The sequence below is a fragment of the Malaclemys terrapin genome, chromosome 1 (genome assembly GCF_027887155.1).
Source record: "Malaclemys terrapin pileata isolate rMalTer1 chromosome 1, rMalTer1.hap1, whole genome shotgun sequence".
Lineage (NCBI taxonomy): Eukaryota > Metazoa > Chordata > Testudines > Emydidae > Malaclemys > Malaclemys terrapin.
In genome coordinates this window covers 188241658-188263173 of record NC_071505.1, presented here as the reverse complement: position 1 = coordinate 188263173, position 21516 = coordinate 188241658, and the positions used below count along the sequence as shown (strand labels likewise).

Sequence of the window (21516 nt, the reverse complement as noted above, 5' to 3'; positions counted from 1 at the left end):
TCAAATCTTCTAGGGGCTATTACAACAAAGAACATTGAGACCAACACATTAGGAAAATAGGTGGGCAAAGTCCATTTTAATCATTCCAATGGCTCAGGTACTTCATTGTTGCCATCCATGGACCATGAAAAGGAGCTCTCAAATTTTTCCCCATGCTCGCTGCCCTTTGACCTTTGGAAGGTTAAATACTCCTGAGGAAGGGCATCAGTGACTCACAGAAGAACAGCACTCTTTAGGCTTTATAACCTATTACAAAAGTTGTAAAGGAGATGTTTTTAGGGCTGGAGAAGAGATCTCCCTTAGAATCTAAAGCATCTCTGGAAATCTCTACTGAGCAACAAAACCTCTTTCACAGAGGCTGTGGACTATGTGCAAACGATCAGATTAACTCCTACATGGATAATCCATTGAATGTGGTTTTAGCTGCACATCTCTCATTTGGTCTATTCTGTCAATTCTTTGAAGCAGATACACCCAGCCTTCTTGCATGTCTGCAAAATACCATGCACACACATGGCACTATATAAATAATAGATAAAAATAAAGTCAATGGGAGTTGTGCCGTTAATTCCCTGCACATCACGTTGAATAGTTACATGAGGCAACTATGATGCCAAGCTCACCAGAAACTGGGGTTCTTTCAGAAGCATTTTTTTAAAGGTACTTGTGAGGAGAGGACCAGATGGCGAAATATCAACACAAAAAGGCCATCAAGACTCTCAACAGCTATTTGGTATTTTGAGGGAAGGATTTGCATTTTGGTTGATACAGCCTCAGCGAGAACATTTCAATATGGCAATTATTTTTAGTCTAGTGGTACAACAGACAGAGCTAAACCAGAACTCTGCCCTACTCTGAAATATGTTCCAAGTGACCCTGATATTATATTACATTTATGCTGCTGTAACATTTTCATGGAGCAGTAACACAGCTGTCTTGTACAGACTCAAGTATCCATGTGAAAAGGAAATCCACACATCCTGTGTTATCAGTGAGTTACTTCACCCTGGCTACATGCTGGAAATAGTCTTTTAATTATTTTTAAAATTTATTAGGACTATTTCCTCTAAAAAGAAAAAGAAAAAACCTGAGTCCCAAGGTGCCAAATGCCATTATATTTTGAAAAGGAAAGGAAGGTTTTCTTCAGAGGAGCTATAAATGTTCAGCCTTCAACATACTGTATACATCCAGCTCACACAATGAAAGAGCTGTACCAATATACTTGGGAATATTTGGCATTACCTCATTCTATGCTATTTCCTGTCCTGACCTCAACCCCAAAATCTCCCCTAATCCCAGCAATAGATTTAAAAAGAAGATAACTGGTGTTTATATTGGCTTTGTCTATTGTTATGATAGGACCACAACACTATCTCTCCGTGCTAGAATTCCTTCAGCTCCCTCCAAACCTGAATCTGACTGTGGCAGCTACTTTGCATGGGGAGCATCACAACCATTCCAGCCTCCATGGATCCTGTACATGGGGTACCCTTATTTTAGCACTACTGTTCCCAATCCCCTGAGTCCTCCCAACACCCCTTCTTGCTTGCCTACACACCTCTGCTAAATATAAATATGAAACAAGCCTTTAAAATACCCTGTGCAGGTAGGGAACCTGTATCTTGGAACTCTTTGCACACCAGTTCACAGCACTCATAGCGACACCACTGCAGAGCTTGCTGCTAACTTCCCCCTTCATTGAGCCCTATGGGAAAGGGGGCTTGCCATGCTAACAGCTACAGCCCTATTGCAGTCCTTCCTCACTAGCAATATTGGGCACTACGAGCCACAACCACTCTGGCCACAGTCACTTGCATTTGCATTTTTTACATTGCTGCTAAAATGATGTGGAAGAATTTCAGCCAGGTGCTGCAGAACCTTAGGAGACGTCTGTATGGCATCTCCATGGCAACACAGCTACATCATTTATCTAGGGACTAGTGCTCCCATGTTTCTCTTTGGCGCTGAAAGGCAGACTGAGAGGGATGCTCATACTTGCCGCAGTGGTGGAAGAACACAGTCAAATTGGGAGATCCCGAATAGCCTAATAAGGATTAGTTTGTAAGTAAACCTTTCCTTCTTGAGTGAATAAGTGACACTGGATATTTCCCAAAGAATCTGAAAAGACACCCAAAGGATGTCTCCATCGTGAAGCATTTGTTAAGAGTCCTTATAGAAACAGGTTTAGTTATAAGCTAGTGTTTATTTTTAATTTAGTTTAAGAAGGGAGAGAAGAAGGCTTTCATGTCCACCTTCAAAACAATATCATAGGGCTTGCCCACAAACAAAAGCTGTACTGTTTTAACTATCCTGGTATTGTAAATGCGATACAGCCCACCTAGTGTGGACACAGCTATACTGGTATAGAGGCATATAAAGTTATTCCTATGTGGGAAGGTGAAGAAGCTATATCAGTATAACTGCATCCACACTACTGGCTGTACCAGTATAGCTATTCCAGTTAAAAAAAAAAATCATGCACCTAACCAAAATAGTTATACTGATATACAACAAATTCTGTCTGCAGACCAGACTTCAGAGGAATAAGCAGCAACCCCTTAGCCATGAGAACGTATACTGCCAAAATATGCAATCATGGTAGCAATGTCATTAGTTCTTAATTTTTCTTATAGAAGTCATACATCAATTCTCTGGTTGCAATTGGCTTTTAGGGCTGCAGAAGCAACTGTACTTCATTTTAAAAATAACACCAAAACAATCTGTGTGTTTCTATCATTGCACTATTTGCCAAATAAGTTTTATTTCACTTGTGTAGAAATACAAGTGTATGTTCTTATACAATACATTATTATACATATACATACACACAATACACACATGTAAACAATAAGCTAACAGCTAAATTCACATCTCAGAAACACATAAGTGGCTCCCAGTGATTGTACTGGGAACCCAGGTGTATACAGGGAAGAATTTGGTTCTAAAGAGCCCTCAGGCATATCTTGAAATATATTTGATCAATCTATCCACAGCTGATATGTTTTAAATAATGTATGTGCTCTTTATATAAATAAAATGCAGCACGTGCTTTGCCCTGATACTTCCATCTGGCTTGCAATTCAACTTGTCTATTAAATTGGTAAATGCATTTTTTTTTTAAACAAACAAAACCAGACACAATATAAATGTGCCCATGTAATTTTGGGTTTGGAAACCATTTTAAATAATACAGTGACCACCACCATTATAACTCTGAAAATCAGATTTAGAAAGAGATAATATTTTGGGAATACTGTCATTTATCTTATGGTTGTTAGATGAAACCTGCATAATGCTTGCATCACTGTAATTCCTCCCTTCGGCAAACAAAGGAAAGGAAAAGGGAATCCTAAAATCAAAGGGACCCTGATATCTGGAGTGGATTCCTTTAAAATCCCGGCAAAAAGGATGGAGACAGGCAACACCTTCTATCTAATGAATGGAAAAGTATCTTTGTGACCACTGAGAGGGAACCATTGAGTATAGGCACTCCCCATCAGTCAGCATCCTAATTTACATGACCCATGTCTTCTATCTCCAGACAGAACAGTACTAGCAGATTGCAGAACACAATAACACCAGAATGGCTTTTACCAATAGTGTTTTTATACACTCCTAGGTCCGAGGATGAAGCACAGTTCTTGAGGGCAGAGAACATTTGTACAGTGCCTAGCACAGTGATGTGACTCGGGATTCTAGGCACTACAGTAATACAAACAATAAATAATCATCAAAGCCAATGGTGTGCAATCATAGGCCCAGAGAGGCATTTCTTACACAGAGCTCTCACTGAAATCTGGATAGTAGGACTGGGCATATAACAGGCTAGCAGTATTCCTGTGAAACCAGGACTGGCCTGAGGGGCGGGTGATCAGGGCAGTCAACATCCAGGAGTGCCAAATCCCCATTTGTTGTCTTTTTCCTTTTGCTTGTTTTTTTTGTGGAGGTGGAGAGGGGTGTGCAGAATGAAGTGATGAACACCACAGTTTTCTACCCTGGGCAACCAAACACGTAGGGCCGGCCCTGCCTGAAACACTTCTCCTAAATGTTAATTAAACATTGATGCAAAACCCAATATGTTGTGGGTTTGGGATGACATTTTTTGGCTTTTGCTTGCCTAAAACTGCAAGTTTTCTAGTTTTTTTTTTTTAATCAAGTCTTGAAAAACTTGAAGAAAAAAAATCTTCACCAAAATTTTTCATAGGGAAAAATACCCATTTTTCAAACAGCTCTGCTCACAGCCTGTCAATGAAACTGGGCTGAATGCTGTCTAATTTTTGAGTTACATTGCTCAAATGCAGTGAAGGCTGTCAACTGGGGCAAGTTACTTAAGTCCTTGGTTCTTTGCCTTCCTATTTGTACAATGGGGATGATAATACTCCTACATCCCAGAGAGCTCTATTCTTCCTCAGCAAGATACATGCAACACTGATCGCCTTCAATGGGTGCTACTTGTATCTTGGAGTGGGAGACTAGCCCTCATAAATATTGTGAGGCTTAATTTATAAATTCTCGTGAAGTGCTTGCAGGGCCGGCCCCAGGGTTTTTGCCGTCCCAAGCAGACAAACAAAGAAAACAAACAAACAAACAAAAAGCCGCGATCACGATCGCGATCTGCAGCGGCAATTCGGCGGGAGGTTCTTCGCTCGGAGGAGGAGTGAGGGACCGTCCGCCAAATTGCCGCTGAACAGCTGGATGTGCCACCCCTCTCCGAAGTGGCCACCCCAAGCACCTGCTTGGTAAGCTGGTGCCTGGAGCAGGCCCTGAGTGTTTTTGAATCAGCTAGAAGATGTTGTAGAGGCGCGAAGGTGTTTTTTTTATATCCCTAAGAAAATTTCATACAGCCCCATGCAGCCTGTATTACAGCAGAATATATCTGAGGAGGAACACAATAGCTTTAGTGACTAGCAGTTATTATGAACTCATCAGTGTTGGGAATGTTCTCAAAGTCAAATTGAGGGGTTCAGAATACCTGAATGGACAAGTGGAATTCGCTGTCTAGAACATTCACATCCCTAACTTATATTCTTCACTGTCACCAAGATTCACATTTAGGCTTACATGTTGGGGGTATTATTCTGACCTTTCTGTCCATTTGTTCTGTGCAAGCAGATCAGTCACTCCTTTTTTAATGAAGATGCCCAAACCTCCCTGGCAATTCTTTTGAAATGAGTCGTTTGGTAACTTTCTCTCTTGTAAGCAAGTTTCCCTATTTCTCTGGGCTTGGAATTATTTCTGTTTTCCCCCCAGAGCCAGAAACCCATCAATTTTATTCACAATCAGTGGGAAATTCTTAAATTCAGTCCGGTATCAAAGTGTCATCATAAAAAGCTCTACCTCATAGGCATCTTGGTTCACCTTGTATTTTTCTATCTGGTATAGCTGGTTCCTGTAGCAAACATTATCATGGACATCTGACTTCTGTTGAAGAGGGAAAAAAATAATGCGAGATAATTAGAGTCAACGAAACTGATAAACTACAACCTGCTTGGCCAAATTCACTGTGGCTTTCAACGGAGTTGCACTGGCTTATGGCAATGATGGATTTGGCCCATTATATTTAAATATAATTCATGCTGATCCGCAAATGGCCAGTGAGACATCATTATTAAAACATCTGAATGGCCTTTCTAATATAACTATGCTCTGAGGAGGAGTGAAGAATCCATGGTCATTCATCAGACATGGAATCCCTCTGAGATAAAACAGAAACTAATAAGCTGAAAGGAAAAACCCATAAAACCCTGAACCTTATAAGCAACCTTGTAGATGCTTACAGCTTCCTCACTATTTACATCTCAGACCCAGATTGTGCCTCGCTATGCACAGATGCCAAGGGAAGACAAAGTACAAGGTGTCTTGGCCCCTTGCAGGCCCCATACACTTGTGCAGGGGCCACCCATTATGTGAGTAGAGAGCACTAAACTATCAGTGCTGGCAGTGCTAAGCTCTCTTAAGCAGGCAGGGAGGGGTGAGCTTAGGTGAGGTGGGGTAGGGGCAGGGTGATGGCTCCCCCCCTCCTTACCCAGCATAAAAGAGTGTACAGACTGTACTCGTTCAACGAAAAGTGTTAAGATGGCTACTCTAGTGCATGCTTTCCCACTGTTATGGGCTCAAATCTCAACTATGTGGACTACAGAGTTTTGAATTGTTTTGATGTGAAAACAGAGAAACTTGCTGGTTTCAATGGCTCTTTGCTTTGAATCCAAATCTCAAAGTCAAACATGGGAGGGGGGTAGTGCGGGGGGGTGAGGGAGGGAGCTGGAGAAGTAGAAGTGACCCTAAGGAGACTGACACTAAAGAATAAAGAAAAGTGTTTGCAAGAACCCTTGCAAAGTGAAACTGCCAAATTTCACACAACCCTAGTTATAACTTATGTGAGGGAGACCCTGGGGCTGCAACTGCACTGTCAATCTCTTAAGTCACCTATTGCTCCTCTCATCCCCAGTGTAGACATCTATTGAATCCAATGGGAGGTTTGTGCAGAAACTGAATGCAGAATATGCAATAACAATTTACACTGCAAAAAACCTGCAATGCAAATTGGACAACAGGATTTTTGACCCAAGGTCTTATGCAAGAGCTATTAGGTATTAATGCTTTGTGCCATGGGCCAAGAGGGTCAAAAACTAATCAACAAAATCTACATACGTATTATTTTTAAGTACAACTACATACGTATTATTTTTAAGTACAACACTTAAAGTTTTCACTTCACAACAAACAAACATATTTTAATGGCTATTCAACTGTCCCCACCTCTCCTGCCAAGAATCACATTACGTTAATGGATGTTTCTTAATAACAGAAGAATTATATCTAAAGAGCATAAACCCGACACAACTCTAGGACAAAAATAAAGCCTTACATGGCAAGGACTTTGTTTCTGTAAGCCAAAAGCCTTCCCAGGAGCCTCTTTGTCCAATGCCTACATTTGGAAACCATGTACATACAACCTACAAGCAATTATTTCCCATGCATGGAAACTCTGATCTGAATTAATGTTATTTATTTACCAGCATTATCTCCCTTTCACAACTAATGTTATATGAACAGTGAATCTCAAGGGGCTACACTTCACTAAGTTAAAGACTCAGAATCAAATGTCAGTGTGTGGGAAAATTTTTGTATATTACAGCACTCTTTTTATATTTATTATTATTGTTGTTGTTGTTGTCTTAAAGAATCAGTATCAAGCGATACTTACTCTCAGGCCTGTCAAATAGCGCTCTAGTTTCTTATTAAGTAGAAAGTAGATGGCGAGAGTGTTGCTTGCCCGATTAGAGAGGACAGTGTTGATCACATCGCTGTTCTTGTAGCCCAGCTTTTCAGTCATATGGAGCAGCACACTTTGGCTGAGATCTTCTAGGTGAATTCTACACAAAGAGAGACCGAACAAATTATTCTTACAACCCTCCAGGTGAGACATTAGAATACTTGTTAGCAATGAGGACACCTGAAGAGTATGCACTAGAGATCTGAAGGCCATTATATAGCTAAGTAATGCAAACACGACTAGCCTTACGTTCTTGTGAAGGTAGCTCTAGTTCAAAAAGCAGCCAAAAATTATTTTAGCGATAAAGAATACCTTCTGATACTTAACTCAGCATACCCTCTGTACTCGAGGATTTTGGGTGCAGTTTTCTATGTGGCTTTCAGCCCTACCACCCTATGCTGTGTTCCATTCAGATCTGACAAACTAAAAAAGGTCAAGACTAGTTACTACTTGGATGGTAGACTGCCAAGGAACAGCTACAGTATGTGCTGCAGGAAGGGACATTGATCATTAAATACATGGCATTCTTCCCTCTGAGTCAATAGTGAACCAATGGCCCAGCATGGTGCTAAGAGGCACTGCAGTGCTGCAGATGCCACATTTTGATTAAGACATAAAACCCAAGGTCTTGACCACTGTAGTCATTAAACATCCCCTGGCTTCTTTTGGAGGAGAAGAGCTAAAATCCAACTCAGCTACCTACATTCTGCTTACCTATGTTTCTGTTCTTTCCATTAGATTTGATACATCTTCATCTGCTATTGTTAACCGTTGCTTGGGTGTTTCTCCTTGCATTAAGTAGCTAGCTAGAGTGTTTCATCCCACAGATCAGTGTTTTCAATTGTAGGTGAAGTGAGCTATATGTAACATTTCTATAGCAGTTTGTTAAATTTGTAGAAGTGCTTTGAGGTGGAAGGCATTATATAAAGCTAAGTTATACATAAAATATGTGTGTGTTTGTGCACGCTCTCAATAATGGACTTATCTGAGATGAGGAAGGGATAGCAATAGCCTTGTGAGGTTATAACAGTGCCTTTAACAGTGCATTGGAAGGTCAGATTTTCCGAAGAGCTCATTTAGGCTTCTAAATGAATTGGTCAGACTTCCAGGTGTGTCCAGCACCCAGTAGCTCCCATTATTTTCAAAAATATTTTTTTTTTTTTTAAAAAGATATTCCTTGTTCTCAATAGCTATTTTTGCCACTTATGTAGGTGCCTTACTAAGAACTGCTGGGTGATGAGCTTTTTAAAAAATCTCCATCTCACCCCCTGCATCGCTATTTTTCAGCCGTTACTGCACGTGAGATGGGGCTGACCATAGCAGGACTTTAAATAATATTCAAAATCAAGTCTGGTAAATCTTGACTAGCAAATGTTTCCCTTTGTTCAATATTCTTATTAAAATTCATTTTGTACTAAGGGATTGCTTTTAGGGTTTTTTTTTTTTTTAAGAAGTTAATAGGCAAACTGTATCTGCTGCTGTATGGTAAGTAAGTCTGTCTTCTGGATAGCAAAAAGAACCCAGGTAATTGTTGTTGGAAGTATTCTGTAAAATGCCAAGTATTTATTGTTGTCAGAGAATTTCTTTAATAAAAGCAAGCTTGTAAAAAGTCAGGGAGAATTATTTTATGAGAAATCTCCTGTATCTCAGTTTTACATCCTCTCCCCATCCACTCCTTCTACCAACTCCCTATCTAAGGAGCATTTAGTGACGCCGATAAAAGGACAGAAGGGGTACCCGTGAGTACAATACATTGGTTTTTGTTAGTTCAATAAAAATAGTGCTTGGGATGAGAGTGGAGATTTGTTGGTGATGAAGTGGTGGATAAGAACTATGGTGTATATCCTGCTCACACACTCTGGCATACATCCAGAGGAACTCTTTCAAAGTTGAATTTAATTGTGTTACTCCAAATTTACATCAATTTAAATGAAAGCAAAATATGGCCCTAAATATTTACAATCAAGAGGATTTTTCTTATCACACTATAATATAGCAACTTGTAGGAAGGTTAAGTTTGGGACCTAAGCTAGTTAAGAACAAAAAAGCACTATAGCGCAAAAATAGAAAGGCAATAATCTACATGACTATGGAACTCCACTGACTTCAGCACAAAAAGGGGTCAAATACACGCGGGTCTAATTTTCTGATTTTTCAGAGAGGCAAGTGATGAGAAAAACTGATTTTGTACATACAGTAGAACCTCAGAATTACAAACACCTTGGGAATGGATGTTGTTCGTAACTCTGTAATGTTTGTAACTCTGAACAAAACATTATGTCTGTTCTTTCAAAAGTTTGCAACTGAACATTGACTTAATACAGCTTTGAAACTTTTCTATGCAGAATTAAAATGCTGCTTTCCCTTATTTTTTTAAGTAGTTTACGTTTAACTCAGTACTATTCTGTATGTGCTTTTTTTTTTTTTTTTTTTTGTCTCTGCTGCTACCTGATTGCACACTTCAGGTTCCAAATGAGGTGTGTGGTTGACCGGTTACTATGTAACTCTGAGGTTCTACTGTAATATTTATTGTAAGAGTGATTTTTTTAAAAAAGGGATATTCTTTTAAACTAGACTATGTAGAATACTTCCCCTCCCAGCTAGTTCTTCCATTCTTTCTTGTTTTTTAACTGTTATTACATTATCGGATGATAACATCTAATTGTCCTTAAAGCATAAAAGTTCCATATTGATTTTACTTAAGAAGTGTATATATTTTAAGAGCTGTAAAAGGCACTTATTTTCTTCTAACACCCACCCACCCACACCTTACTCTCTGTATTTCAGGACTCTGATTTTCATTTGTTCTTATATTTAAGGTTCCTTTGCCTTCAAGACAGAATGATTAGTGGGCACTTGGTAAATAAAGGACATTGCACTGCTCTTTTCTCTAACATATTAGACTCCAGCTTCCTTTACAAGTCACCTAAATAATTATACATATAATCAGTTACACTTGTGATCAAACTCAGAAAGAACACTACCAATAGTGCAACTCAAGTGCATGCCAGGGATTTAAAAATATATATAAATATAAAAGTGCATCTACAAATGGAGAAGAGTTTTAAATCAAACATATTTCAAGCCTTCTTTGTGTTGTTTTTAGTGGAGATAAGACTAGGAGTGAGAGTATTAAGTTACCCACACAGCTCTCAGTTACAGTTACATTTGCTTAACAGATGCCACGTTTAGTAGATTGATTAGACTCATTATGACAGTGATTTAATTAGCATAATGACTCATTCAGTTTACACTTATTTTCCCTTTCTTTAACACAAAATGTTCATATGTACCATACTTTAGCACAGTCCAATGCACCAGGATTCCTCAAATCTGCTGTGTATGTTTTGTTTTAGCTTAATTAGACTTGGTATCAGGACAAGAATCCTGAGATAATGATTCATCTCATTCTCTGCCACATCCCTTGTAAACCAACCACTCTTATATTCCTTCTTTATATTCCAGCCATGAATGTAGCCAATCACGTTTCCCTGCACCACAACTCTGTGTTCCCCTGTATGCCAGCCTAATGATTCATTGTTTCACCAGATCTCTCTTATGAACTTTCTTTCCAGAATAAAAGACCTCAATCTCACTCAAATTCTATCCTCCCATTTTTCGAGAACTAGAAGCTGCTATTTTCTTTGTGACTCTAGGCTTGCAATCCTTGGGCATAAGCCCACAGCTGGTGCTGAATTGCGTATTACACAAAAGCTATTACATTTTGACTAGTGGTTACATCCACAAAGGGGATTTAGACTCGTGGTTGCAACACCTAACGTTTAGACGCCCTGCCACACAAAGGTAAGTACCCAGGCTTCCTGTACAATGCATGCGGAGAGTTAGGCATCTAAGAATGGAATTCACAAAAGTCACCACACTGAGCTGCTTAAGCTAGCCAGTAGGAAATGCTGAGAAGAAGGGTGTGGCCAAGCCCCTCAAAATCAGATAGGTGCCTAACTGTGGGCTGGTGGCATATGCCTGTCTCCACTCAGGATTCTCACCATGATCCCTCTCCTGGAGTTAGGCACCTAAACCAGATCTGCTCTTTCCCACAGAATGTCAGAGAGCCAGGTTCAGATCTTCCCCTCTGCCTGATTTGGGACAAAGACTTGAACCGGATTCTCACTGCTCTGGGAGGCAGGCGGCAGGGGGGAGAAAGGGGCGCAGCTAACCACTTAGCTACATAATCATTCTTAGTCTGTGCCTGGCCCAATGAATGTTTAAGTATATTGTACAAAAACTAAACAGCTTAAGCAAGAGAGAGTCCCACCCCAGAGCTCACCAGGGAGTGGGGAGACCTGGGTTCCGGTCCCCATTCCATATCAGGCAGAGCAGGGATGTGAATCTAGACCTCCCACATCCTGGGTGAACACATAAACCCCTGAGCTATAAGGCACAAGGCAAAGGGGAGGGGAGGCGGGACACACACCATGCACTCCTCCTCTGATTGCATGCTTTGTGTGGGGCCCAATCTGACAGACAGCCTTTGGAAACACCTACTGCATCAGGCAGTATGGATTAGGTGTGAGCTAGACACCGAGCAACTCAGCAGTGTCAGGATGTAGCTGGCACTGCGCATGTTCACTGGCCAAAACTTAGGTGCCAACAGCGTAAGCGGCCAGGGTTTTGAGGATGTAAATTTTGGACTTAGGTGCCTAAAGTGACATTTAAGCACCTAAATCCCGCGGTGGATCTAGCCCTAAGTGTACCAAAAATAGCACTTTTTTCCCCTGGCTGCATACACATCTAGCCATGAGATCTGTCATCCACCTGAACCTGGTCATATGTCTCTGTGTCTGTTGAGGTGTTCAAGGTCAATACTCATCTAAGCAGGTTCATCTAACTCTGATCCTTCCCATAATGGTTACCATAATAATGTTGTATTTATCACACAGAATCTAAGCTGGAGTTTTAGAAAGGCAGTAACTTCCAATGACACAGTAATATCACTCCAACGGCAAACAAAGGGGTGCCCAAGACTGATGTACAATGCGCTGCCCCCATCAATTCTGAGAAGTTCCAGGAGTCAACTAAGTATGTGGTCTTTATCCTGGGTCACCATGGAGCAGTATGGCATCTCTCTGCTAGTTTAAGGAAGTCATTTTGACTTTTGCACTAAGAACTCTCTCAAAACTGATAACATCTCCCATTTATTTCAGGCCCAGTCCTGAAATAAGCATAAGCAGTCCTTACTCATGTATGTAATCCCAGTGAGTTCAATGGGACTTTGTTACCTGAGTAAGAGTATCCAGGATCAAGACTCTAATGGTTTAATGTGTTCTCACATTTGCAAAGTATTGTATTAATTAAAATACCTGTTTGGATACGTGACATTATGCGGTGCTTTCCCAGGGTAATTCTCATTAAGCCAACGATTTGCTAAAGCTTGCTGGATGTTTGGTCTCTTTGCAGGATCTGGCTCTAGCAGAGATTGTAGAAGGTTTATAGCCGCTGTGAAGACATTAAGAAAAGACAACAGCTGTGTCATATGCTTTACAACTTAACTTAGCAACTGAGTTACTATGGTAAATCACCTTACCAAAAATATACTACCAAGCAACGGTTTCCTTTATGATGTGCTCTAATGTCCCTGAGAAAATTATCTGATAAGGAGTTAATCCATATGTAAAATAAATAATGTTTTATGGAACGTAAATGAGAAGAGGGACAATGATCTGTGTGTGCTCTGAAGGTAACCTTCATGCTTCGAGAAAAAAACTCAGCAGGGTGAGAGGCATTTGTTCCAAATTAGCCCCAAACCCTGACTCTGGTCAGATAATACTATTCTAGACACGAGGATCATAACATGCACCAGATCTAATTTTCCATTAAAAAAAAAGGAAAAAATCTTTGATACAAATCTAATCTAGAGACTTCCCTGTGCAACATATTTCAATAGCAAATTGTCTGGGACAAACAGTAAGAGAAGTCATCTGGAATTTTACCTGTCTAGAGATCTGGCCCAATATTAAACATGAGAGAGGAGAGAACGTAGCCCCAGTTCAGTAAAACATTTTAGCACATACTTCAATGGGACCTAAGCACATTCTTAAGTGCTTTCCTGAATCAGGGCCTTAGCATTACAATCATTTCTTCATTATTTAAATATTCCCTCGCCAATAACATAAGGGTTTCTTCCTTATACATCCCTTCAAAAATTCAGCAGAAGTATAATGTTAGAGGCCCAAGGTGCAATCTAAAAAAGGAACTTCATGGCTGAGCAGCCTCAACTCCCATTAGCCTCCAATCAGTACCAGTGCTCAGTATCACACAGCATCAGGCCCGGGGGACCAAATTAGTTTCTCAGTTAAAATGGTGCATCCATACTGAAATCAACGATAGGAGACTCTGACCCAATTAAAACAGAGCAGTAAACTTAGTGGGTTCATTTCTGTTTTCAGATATGAACCCCTGTACTTCCATTGACTGCCACAGAGTTGCAAGAGAGAATCTGAAGGCAGCACTGGGCCTATGTTTTGACTCCATTCCTTTCGAGTTTTCCATCAAAGAATCTCAAAGTGCTTTACAAACATTCATTGACGTCATGCCTCTGAGGTTGTTAGTTACAAGGAGAGATAAAGTGACTGGCCCAAGGCCACACAGGAAGTCAGTATCTGAGTTGGAAATTTATCTCCGTTTTGACTTTGAATTTTAATCTCCAGACCATCATGGCTAAATCCTGCCTTCTGCTTGTGCAATCTTAAGGAATTTAATATGCTCTCTAGAATTCTTCATGGATCAGACACAGAAACCTAATGTTGGAGATGGTTTTTTTTAAAGATTTTGTACATGAGATCACCCAAGTGCTTGCAGTCAGCCTCACATACGCCGAAATTAAACACATTATACGCACCAGAGAAGCCACCAAATATAATAATGTGGCTAGCACACATGGGCTACATACTAAGGAAAAAATAGTCAGCCGAGCTGCCAAAAGAATTCCGGATGAATTCCACAGCAAACACCAAAAGCAATGTACTCGCTTCTTGCTTATAGACCATTAATCTTGGGTCAGTGGATACTACCCACTTGTTTTATGCGGTTTTTGTCTTTTACAACTGAATCCATTTTTGCACTAGAGTAGCAATGGCATAGCCTCTTCACCATTGTCCCAAATGCTCTACATGGACTGCCATTTACACAGTAATCAATGGGCATCTCAAACACAAACGATCGGCTTCTTTATTCCCGTACCCTCCTTTGTGTTAGGAGAGCAGCATGTTCGCTCTCTAGGCCGGGATGTAACCATTTGAAAAGGGCATAAATGTTAACTAAAGATAAAGTGCACTTGCCTTTAAAAGGCTCTTGTCTGCAGTCATGTTGTTATCCAGTTCCCTCCCTTATGTACATCACTGGTCCTTTGAGCATGCTCAGCTCAGGAAGTCACCATGAAGCCTGGTCTATGTGGGGTCAGGAAGAGGAAGTGTGTGCCTATGTTCTAAAGCAGATCAGTGGATAACGTATGACTGAAGTTGTGAATTTTCTGTTGTATTTTTATGCCTGGCAGTGACTTTCTTGACTTAGTATTGCTACCCAGTGGGTGCAAGAAGTTAAAATGCTCCTGTGCCAGAGCAGGAGACATGAGGTGTTTGGGATGATAGGAATGGCTCCTTCAGGGCTGACTAGAACCAACCCATTTCAAGGAAGGATCCAGAAAGACAACAGGAACCCCAGCTACTGAACATCTGACACCTAACAGTGGGAAGCTCCAGCAGGTGGAACATGGGAACTCAGCGGGGCTCCCCAGGAGGAGGACAATAGCCCAAAAGGTGTCAGATGTCTGCGTTAAGAGCTGAGCTCACAGAGACACAGGAAGCTCTTGCCTGGGATTGAGAATGGAAAAAGACAGAGAAAAGAAACCCTGATGGTTCCTACAAGAGAGCCCTGGTGTGGGCTACTGCCTTAACTTTTGCTTCTTTATGCCAACTAAGAACTTCCCAATGCTGCATTCCAGTTGACTGATAAACCCTAGTCTGTTTTGAAAAGGTTGCCTGGTGTCACTGCAAATGCTTGCAGAGGTGCACTGATCCCTGAAGAGGGTGCAAGTCTCTAAACAGGAATCCTTCCCAGTTGGACTTGCTGGACAGAGCTCACAGTGAGAAGCAGGAGTGCTGGAGCCCAGTGGCTGAGTCTCAGGGCTTGGCTACACTTGCAGATGTAGAGCGCTGGGAGCTTCGGAGACCGCAGCAGGGAAAATGCTGCCGTGTGTTTACACTGGCAGCTGCAAGCGTACTGGCGTGGCCACATTAGCAGCTCTTGTAACACCACAGAGAGCAGTGCATTGTGGTAGCATGCAAGTGGCTGCAGTGTGCTTTTCAAATGGGGGGAGGGTGTGGAGTGTGACAGGGAGTATGTTGTGTGTATGTGGGGGGACAGTATGTTTTGGGGGGCAGAGAGTGTGTCAGCATGCTGTCTTGTAAGTTCAGAGAGCAGCAGACACCCCCTCCCCCGCCTCTCTCTCTCACACACACTCACAGCAGCAGCATTTCACAGTAATGGTTTGCTTTGTCCTGGAGCAGATAAGCTGTCAGAAACAAGAGCTTTGAAAGGGGATATCCCCATGCCTGCAGCCGAGTTCAAAACAATGACAAGAATGGCCACTTGACTTCAGGGGATTATGGGACGTTTCTGGAGGCCACTCACAGTGCAGTAATGCAACACGTCGTCCACACTGACTCCCGGGCGTTTCAGCCAGGGCGCAGCAAGTTCTATGCTTCTCGTGGAGGTGGATTACCAGGAGCGCTCCAGCTGCAGAGTCTAGGCGCTCTACGTGCCTTGCCAGTGTGGACACCTCAGGATTTAGGACGCCCGGGGCTGATTTAATGTGCTTTAACTTGTAAGTGTAGTCAAGCCCTCAGAGGCATTGAGGCCATGTGGCCTATCTTTTAGGAACAGTGGGACGCCTTCGGGGTCTAGCATATTGAATGGGGACTGTTTAAAAGTTGGGCCATAGCACAGATCCTGTGGATTCATGACACAAGGAGGGGAGAGATTTGTATTATGTAAGTCAGGATGAGGTTCTGTAGGTGCTGAGCTCTACCAACTTGAGAGCCTCTGTGTTCAACATCCTACAGAAACTGGGGCCCTGAGAGACTATCCAATTTAGACAGCTTACTGTCAAGAAGTTTACATTTGGCAGACAGAGAGAATTACGATTATGCAGTTACCAGGTCACCTAAGCATGAACTGAATTTTTGTAAAGTTATTTCTATCTTCATAAATCATTAATTACCATGTGCTATTTTAGCTTAAATCTCTCCTGACTTTTCCATATTTTCATACGACAATAATATTGCAGTAACAGCAGGGAAAGACTGGAAACCTGTCCATAAATCTTTTGGAACTTGATGTTATGGCTGTTCCATGAGCATCCTGCAACTGCAATCCTCATGTCACGTTTCTTAGGTAAAGAATTCTCTATTGTCAAGAACAACAAATCCATTGTTCTTCTGTTTTGACTTATGACTTTCCATTTTTCCCATTTCCCCAATTATAAAATGCACCTCCCAATAGATTCTGAGCACAGTTACAACAGTGCACAATGCTTATTGAAAGTGTTATGTAAATAAACTCAGTCCCCAAATGAGTTCAGTTCCCTATACAAGCTCCCTTTTCCTCCAGCAAATGACTAAGTGGATGAGACTTATACCATACTAGAAAGATCAAAAGATTCACGATGGATGAAATGAATTCCAGAGGCAAGAACCCTCCACTGAGATTGCTCTGCATCTAGTATCTAGAAAAAGTACCTCAGTTAATCTTAAGCGTTGTGATGGCACAGAAGGAGAGAGGCAGTTTCTCAGTTAGCCAGGATCCAAACCCTACAGGCATAAGTAGGGCCCTACCAAATTCACGGCCATGAAAAAAGCATCACGGACGGTGAAATCTGGTCTCCTCGCGTAAATCTGGTTTTTTGTGTGCTTTTACCCTATACTATACAGATTTCATGGGGGAGACCAGCGTTTCTCAAATTGGGAGTCCTGACCTAAAAGGGAGTTGCAGGGGGGGGGGGGGGGGTCACAAGATTATTTTAGGGGGGTTGCAGTATTGCCACCCTTACTTCTGCACTGATTTCAGAGCTAGGCGGCCAGACAGTGGCAGCTGCTGACTGAGGGCCCAGCTCTGCAGCCAGCAGCACAGAAGTAAGGGTGGCAATACCAGACCGTGCCATCCTTACTTCAGGGCCGCTGCCACACGAGCAGCACAGCCTTCAGAGCTGGGCTCTCGGCCAGCAGCTGCCGCCCTCCAGCCACCCAGCTCTGAAGGCAGGGCTGCCACCAGCAGCAGCAGCACAGAGGTAAGGGTAGCAGTAACGCAACCCCCCCTACATAACCTTGTGACCCCCTCCCCACACACACACACAACTCCTTTTTGTGTCAAGACCGCTACAATTACAACACCAAGAAATTTCAGATTTAAATAGCTGAAATCATTAAATTTATTATTTTAAAAATCCTATGACCGTGAAATTGACTAAAATGGACTGTGAATTTGGTAGGGTCCTAGGCATAAGACCTAACCCCATGAATTGTACGGAAAAGCAAACATGAAGCTAACAGATCGATCTTTGGAGGTGGAGCATGTTACATATGAAGTCAGATGTAAATAAAACTGTTATACCATTCCCTTGGTCCATGCTGAACAAAGTAGCTGAGCTAACAAAGGTATAACTGAATTATCCAGCCAACTGTTGTTTATCTTCATCTATGATGAAATCAAGGATGGTGCTAATCTTGTTAGCCACTGACCTTACACTTGACAGAATTTTCTTTCTGTGGTATAATTTTGGGATAATGTTTGTTCTCTTTACCGTTTCAAGACCAATATCACTGGAAACTTAGTTTCTCTTTAAATTTCATTCAGATACCAAGCTCAGTTTTAAAAAATTGTAGAACGAGTTTTATTAATAGGAATACAAACATTCTTCTGTTTTGACACTGAGAAGCCACATTCCTTGCAGTGGTCAGAAACAATTTGGTTTCTATTGTTTAGAGAATGCCGAATGTGAATGTCTGCTTGGTGAAATTATGCATAGAATTGCTGTCTGTACTACTGACCACATGAAACAAGCTAAGGCAATTTCATACCATTGAGCCATAAGTTAGACCCAATTTTTAAAACCCCTTAAAACTGTATTAGCGATAGAGGTCATTAGATGATGCAACTCATTTATGGAATTTTAACTAACACCTCATTTTCTGCTTCACAGGGTTTGCTTAATGGCACGTACGCTTACACACCCTGGAGATACTGTTTGATAGGCTTTACAAACACAATCATTGGGATGCAGTAATTAAAAGATAAAATACCAGTGAATGTATGGACTATCAAGAGTTCTGTAACATAAATAAGTTGTAATAAGCAGAGAGAGGGAAAGCCCTTAAAATAAAAGAAACTGAGATTAAACTTGAATGCTCTACAGATGTGGTTCCCAAACTTTTTAGTACTGCAGCTTTCTTACAAATATTTAAAAACTTGGTGGCTTTCCACAACCAAATGTCTTTTTTTTTTTTTAACCAACTCAGAACACTAGTTTCAAGAGAGACACTATAACCTGGACAGTTTGGGGACTTTATTCAACCACATACAATTTGTTTAAAGATATAATCTAATCTAATCCATGTTTTTAAAACTATAATTAAAAATATGGATTTTGGGGTGTGTTTGGACATAGTCCAAGATTTTAGTGAAAATATTGGGTCTGTTTCAAACTGCACAGTTTGCCTGATGGTTGACTCTCTGATAGCACCAGCCATAAGTCATTTTTCAAAATTTAAATTATTTCTGTGTTTAGTTTTCACAGAAATCATTGCTCAAAGCCCAGACTCACCGAGTATGTTTACACTGCACTTACACACCCACCGCTGGCCTGGGTCAGCTGACTTGGGCTTGCACAGCTCGAGTTGCGGGACTGTAAAATTGAGGTGAGACGTTCGAACTCTGGGACCCTCCCCCATGTGGGGTCCCAGAACTTGGGCTCCAGACTGAGCCCAAACGTCTACACCACAATTTTACAGCCCTGTTGCCCGAGCCCTGCGAGCCTGAGTTAGCTGACATGAGACAGCAGGGTGTTTAATTGCAGTGTAGACACACCCACAGAGATGAATGGAAGCAGCACTTTTATAGCTTCTACTGAGTTTTTCATACCCTTCTTTAACAGAATCCAGAATTCCTGCTTTCTTAGATTTGAAAACTTTGTCTTGAGTGTGTGATCAGTTGTCTATTCCAAGAGATTTTCTTGAGCACGAAAGCTTGAGGTTGGAATGGAGTCAACTGTTATTGAGAATGGGATTTGAATCCAGTTGGTATTTGGAGATTCATGTTCAATTCCAGAAAAATATTCATCAAAAAGGGAATACAATCCAGACACATGAGCTAATATTTGGTCTCTAAGAGGTTTTGATCACTTTCACTCTGTTCTTTTTAAAAGTTTGATAACACTGGAAACATCTTGGTAACTCCCTTTTAAACGTAGCATCTCCAAAGACAAAGCTTCAAGAATCCCCTGATTTTCTCTAGTATATTTTCTCAAATATATCTAGTATACTTGTATTCCTTCCTTGAAGTATTAGATTCAGTATATTCAGTATGCCAAACATGTCCACCAGATAACTAACATAGTCAAGTCCACATTTACATATGTAATCTGCAAGGTCTGTTTTCCTAAGGAGGAATATTCTGATTTTGTCACACAATTCAAGGACACGTTGTAACATTTTCCCATGTGACAACCACCTAACTTCACTGTAAAACAGAAGCTGAGTGTGGGCAGAGCTCTTTGCTTCACACAGAATATTGAAACAATGTGTTCACTGCCCAGGATTTTATAAGTAGGACCCTACCAAATTCATGGTCCATTTTGGTCAATTTCACCGCCACAGAATTTTAAAAATCGTAAATTTCATGATTTCAGCTATTTAAATCTGAAATTTCAAAGTGTTGTAACTGTAGGGGTTCTGACCCAAAAAGAAGTTGTGGGGGGGGGTCACAAGGTTATTGTAGGGGGGGTTGTGGTACTACTACTCTTATTTCTGCGCTGCTGCTGGTGGAGGTGCTGCCTTTAGAGCTGGAGAGCGGTGACTGCCTTCAGAGCTGGGCAGTAGGCCAACAGCCACCCTCTCCGGCAACCCAGCTCTGAAGGCAGCAGTGCAGAAGTAAGGGTGGCAATATGTGATTCCCCCCTTAAAATAACCTTATGACCCCCCCTGCAACTTCCTTTTGGATCAGGATCCCCAATTTGAGAAACGCTGGTCTCCCCCATGAAATCTGTATAGTATAGGGTAAAAGCACACAAAAGACCAGATTTCATGGCGGGAGACCAGATTTCACTGTTCATGACGCGTTTTTCATGGCCAGGAATTTGGTATGGCCCTGCTTATAAGATTAACTATTTAAACATTGAGGGCCTCGTGTACTTCAGGTTGCAACTTCTTTGAGCCAAAGCTTGGTGATGAATCATCCAGTGTGTCCAAATTGCTGCTCGTGTCACTTTCTTTACTCATAATTCAAGCCCACTGTTCTTTCCAGTCCTGGCTGCTGCCCCATCAGTGCATAGCCCCACACACATAGCCCAGTCGAGACCTTCATCTACTATGAATTAATTGAGGATTTTGAACATTTCTTCATCGGTTGTTCAGATTGGGATTTCTTTGAGGAAGAGAATTTCTTCAACTACTGTACCGGCTTTGACAAATCTTCACGTAACACCGAAGCTGAGCCTGAAGCTTGGCTATGTCTGCAGATTTATCAAGCTGCAATGCAAAATATTAACTCTTCTTCACTTGTTTTATCAACTGGCCCTGGAAGTTCTCTGCAAGAGCATCGGTGTGTCGATGGATGGTATTATTTGGCATAGGAATGGTTTTCAGTGTCATGGCTGCACGTTTCCCAATCATAATTCTACACACGTCTATTGCTGCTGGAAATCGATGGGACTTGCCAGTGGTGTGTGCGTGTTTGCATTTCGCAATTCACATGGCCGCACCAAAAGGTGATTCTACGGCTTTCTGAGGAACAGTGCTTCTTTAGACATGACTTTTTTTTTTTTTTTTTTTGCCACTTTAATTCTTCTTGTATCTGAAGGGAAAATTCATGCCTCTTGTTTACAGATTCTGCGTGTTTGGTTTCCAAATGTCTCTAATTTCCCAGGCCTTGCACTCTCAATTACTAACACTTGAAAACAAATGACACGCTGTGGCTGTGGATTTTCCACAGTAATAGCAAGACACAAAAATCCA

At 41.4% G+C, this 21516-nt stretch overlaps 1 protein-coding gene across 1 annotated transcript in view; it reads right to left on the bottom strand.

The window, feature by feature from the left end:
- HUNK (hormonally up-regulated Neu-associated kinase) overlaps window positions 1-21516 on the bottom strand; it is an 83780-nt gene that overhangs the window by 7352 nt on the left and 54912 nt on the right. Inside the window, exons 6-8 of the mRNA XM_054047994.1 lie at window positions 12595-12730; window positions 7208-7376; window positions 5338-5421 (exon numbers count right to left, since the gene is read on the bottom strand). Coding sequence (XP_053903969.1) covers window positions 5338-5421; window positions 7208-7376; window positions 12595-12730 — 389 coding nt within the window. The remainder of the gene's footprint in view (window positions 1-5337; window positions 5422-7207; window positions 7377-12594; window positions 12731-21516) is intronic.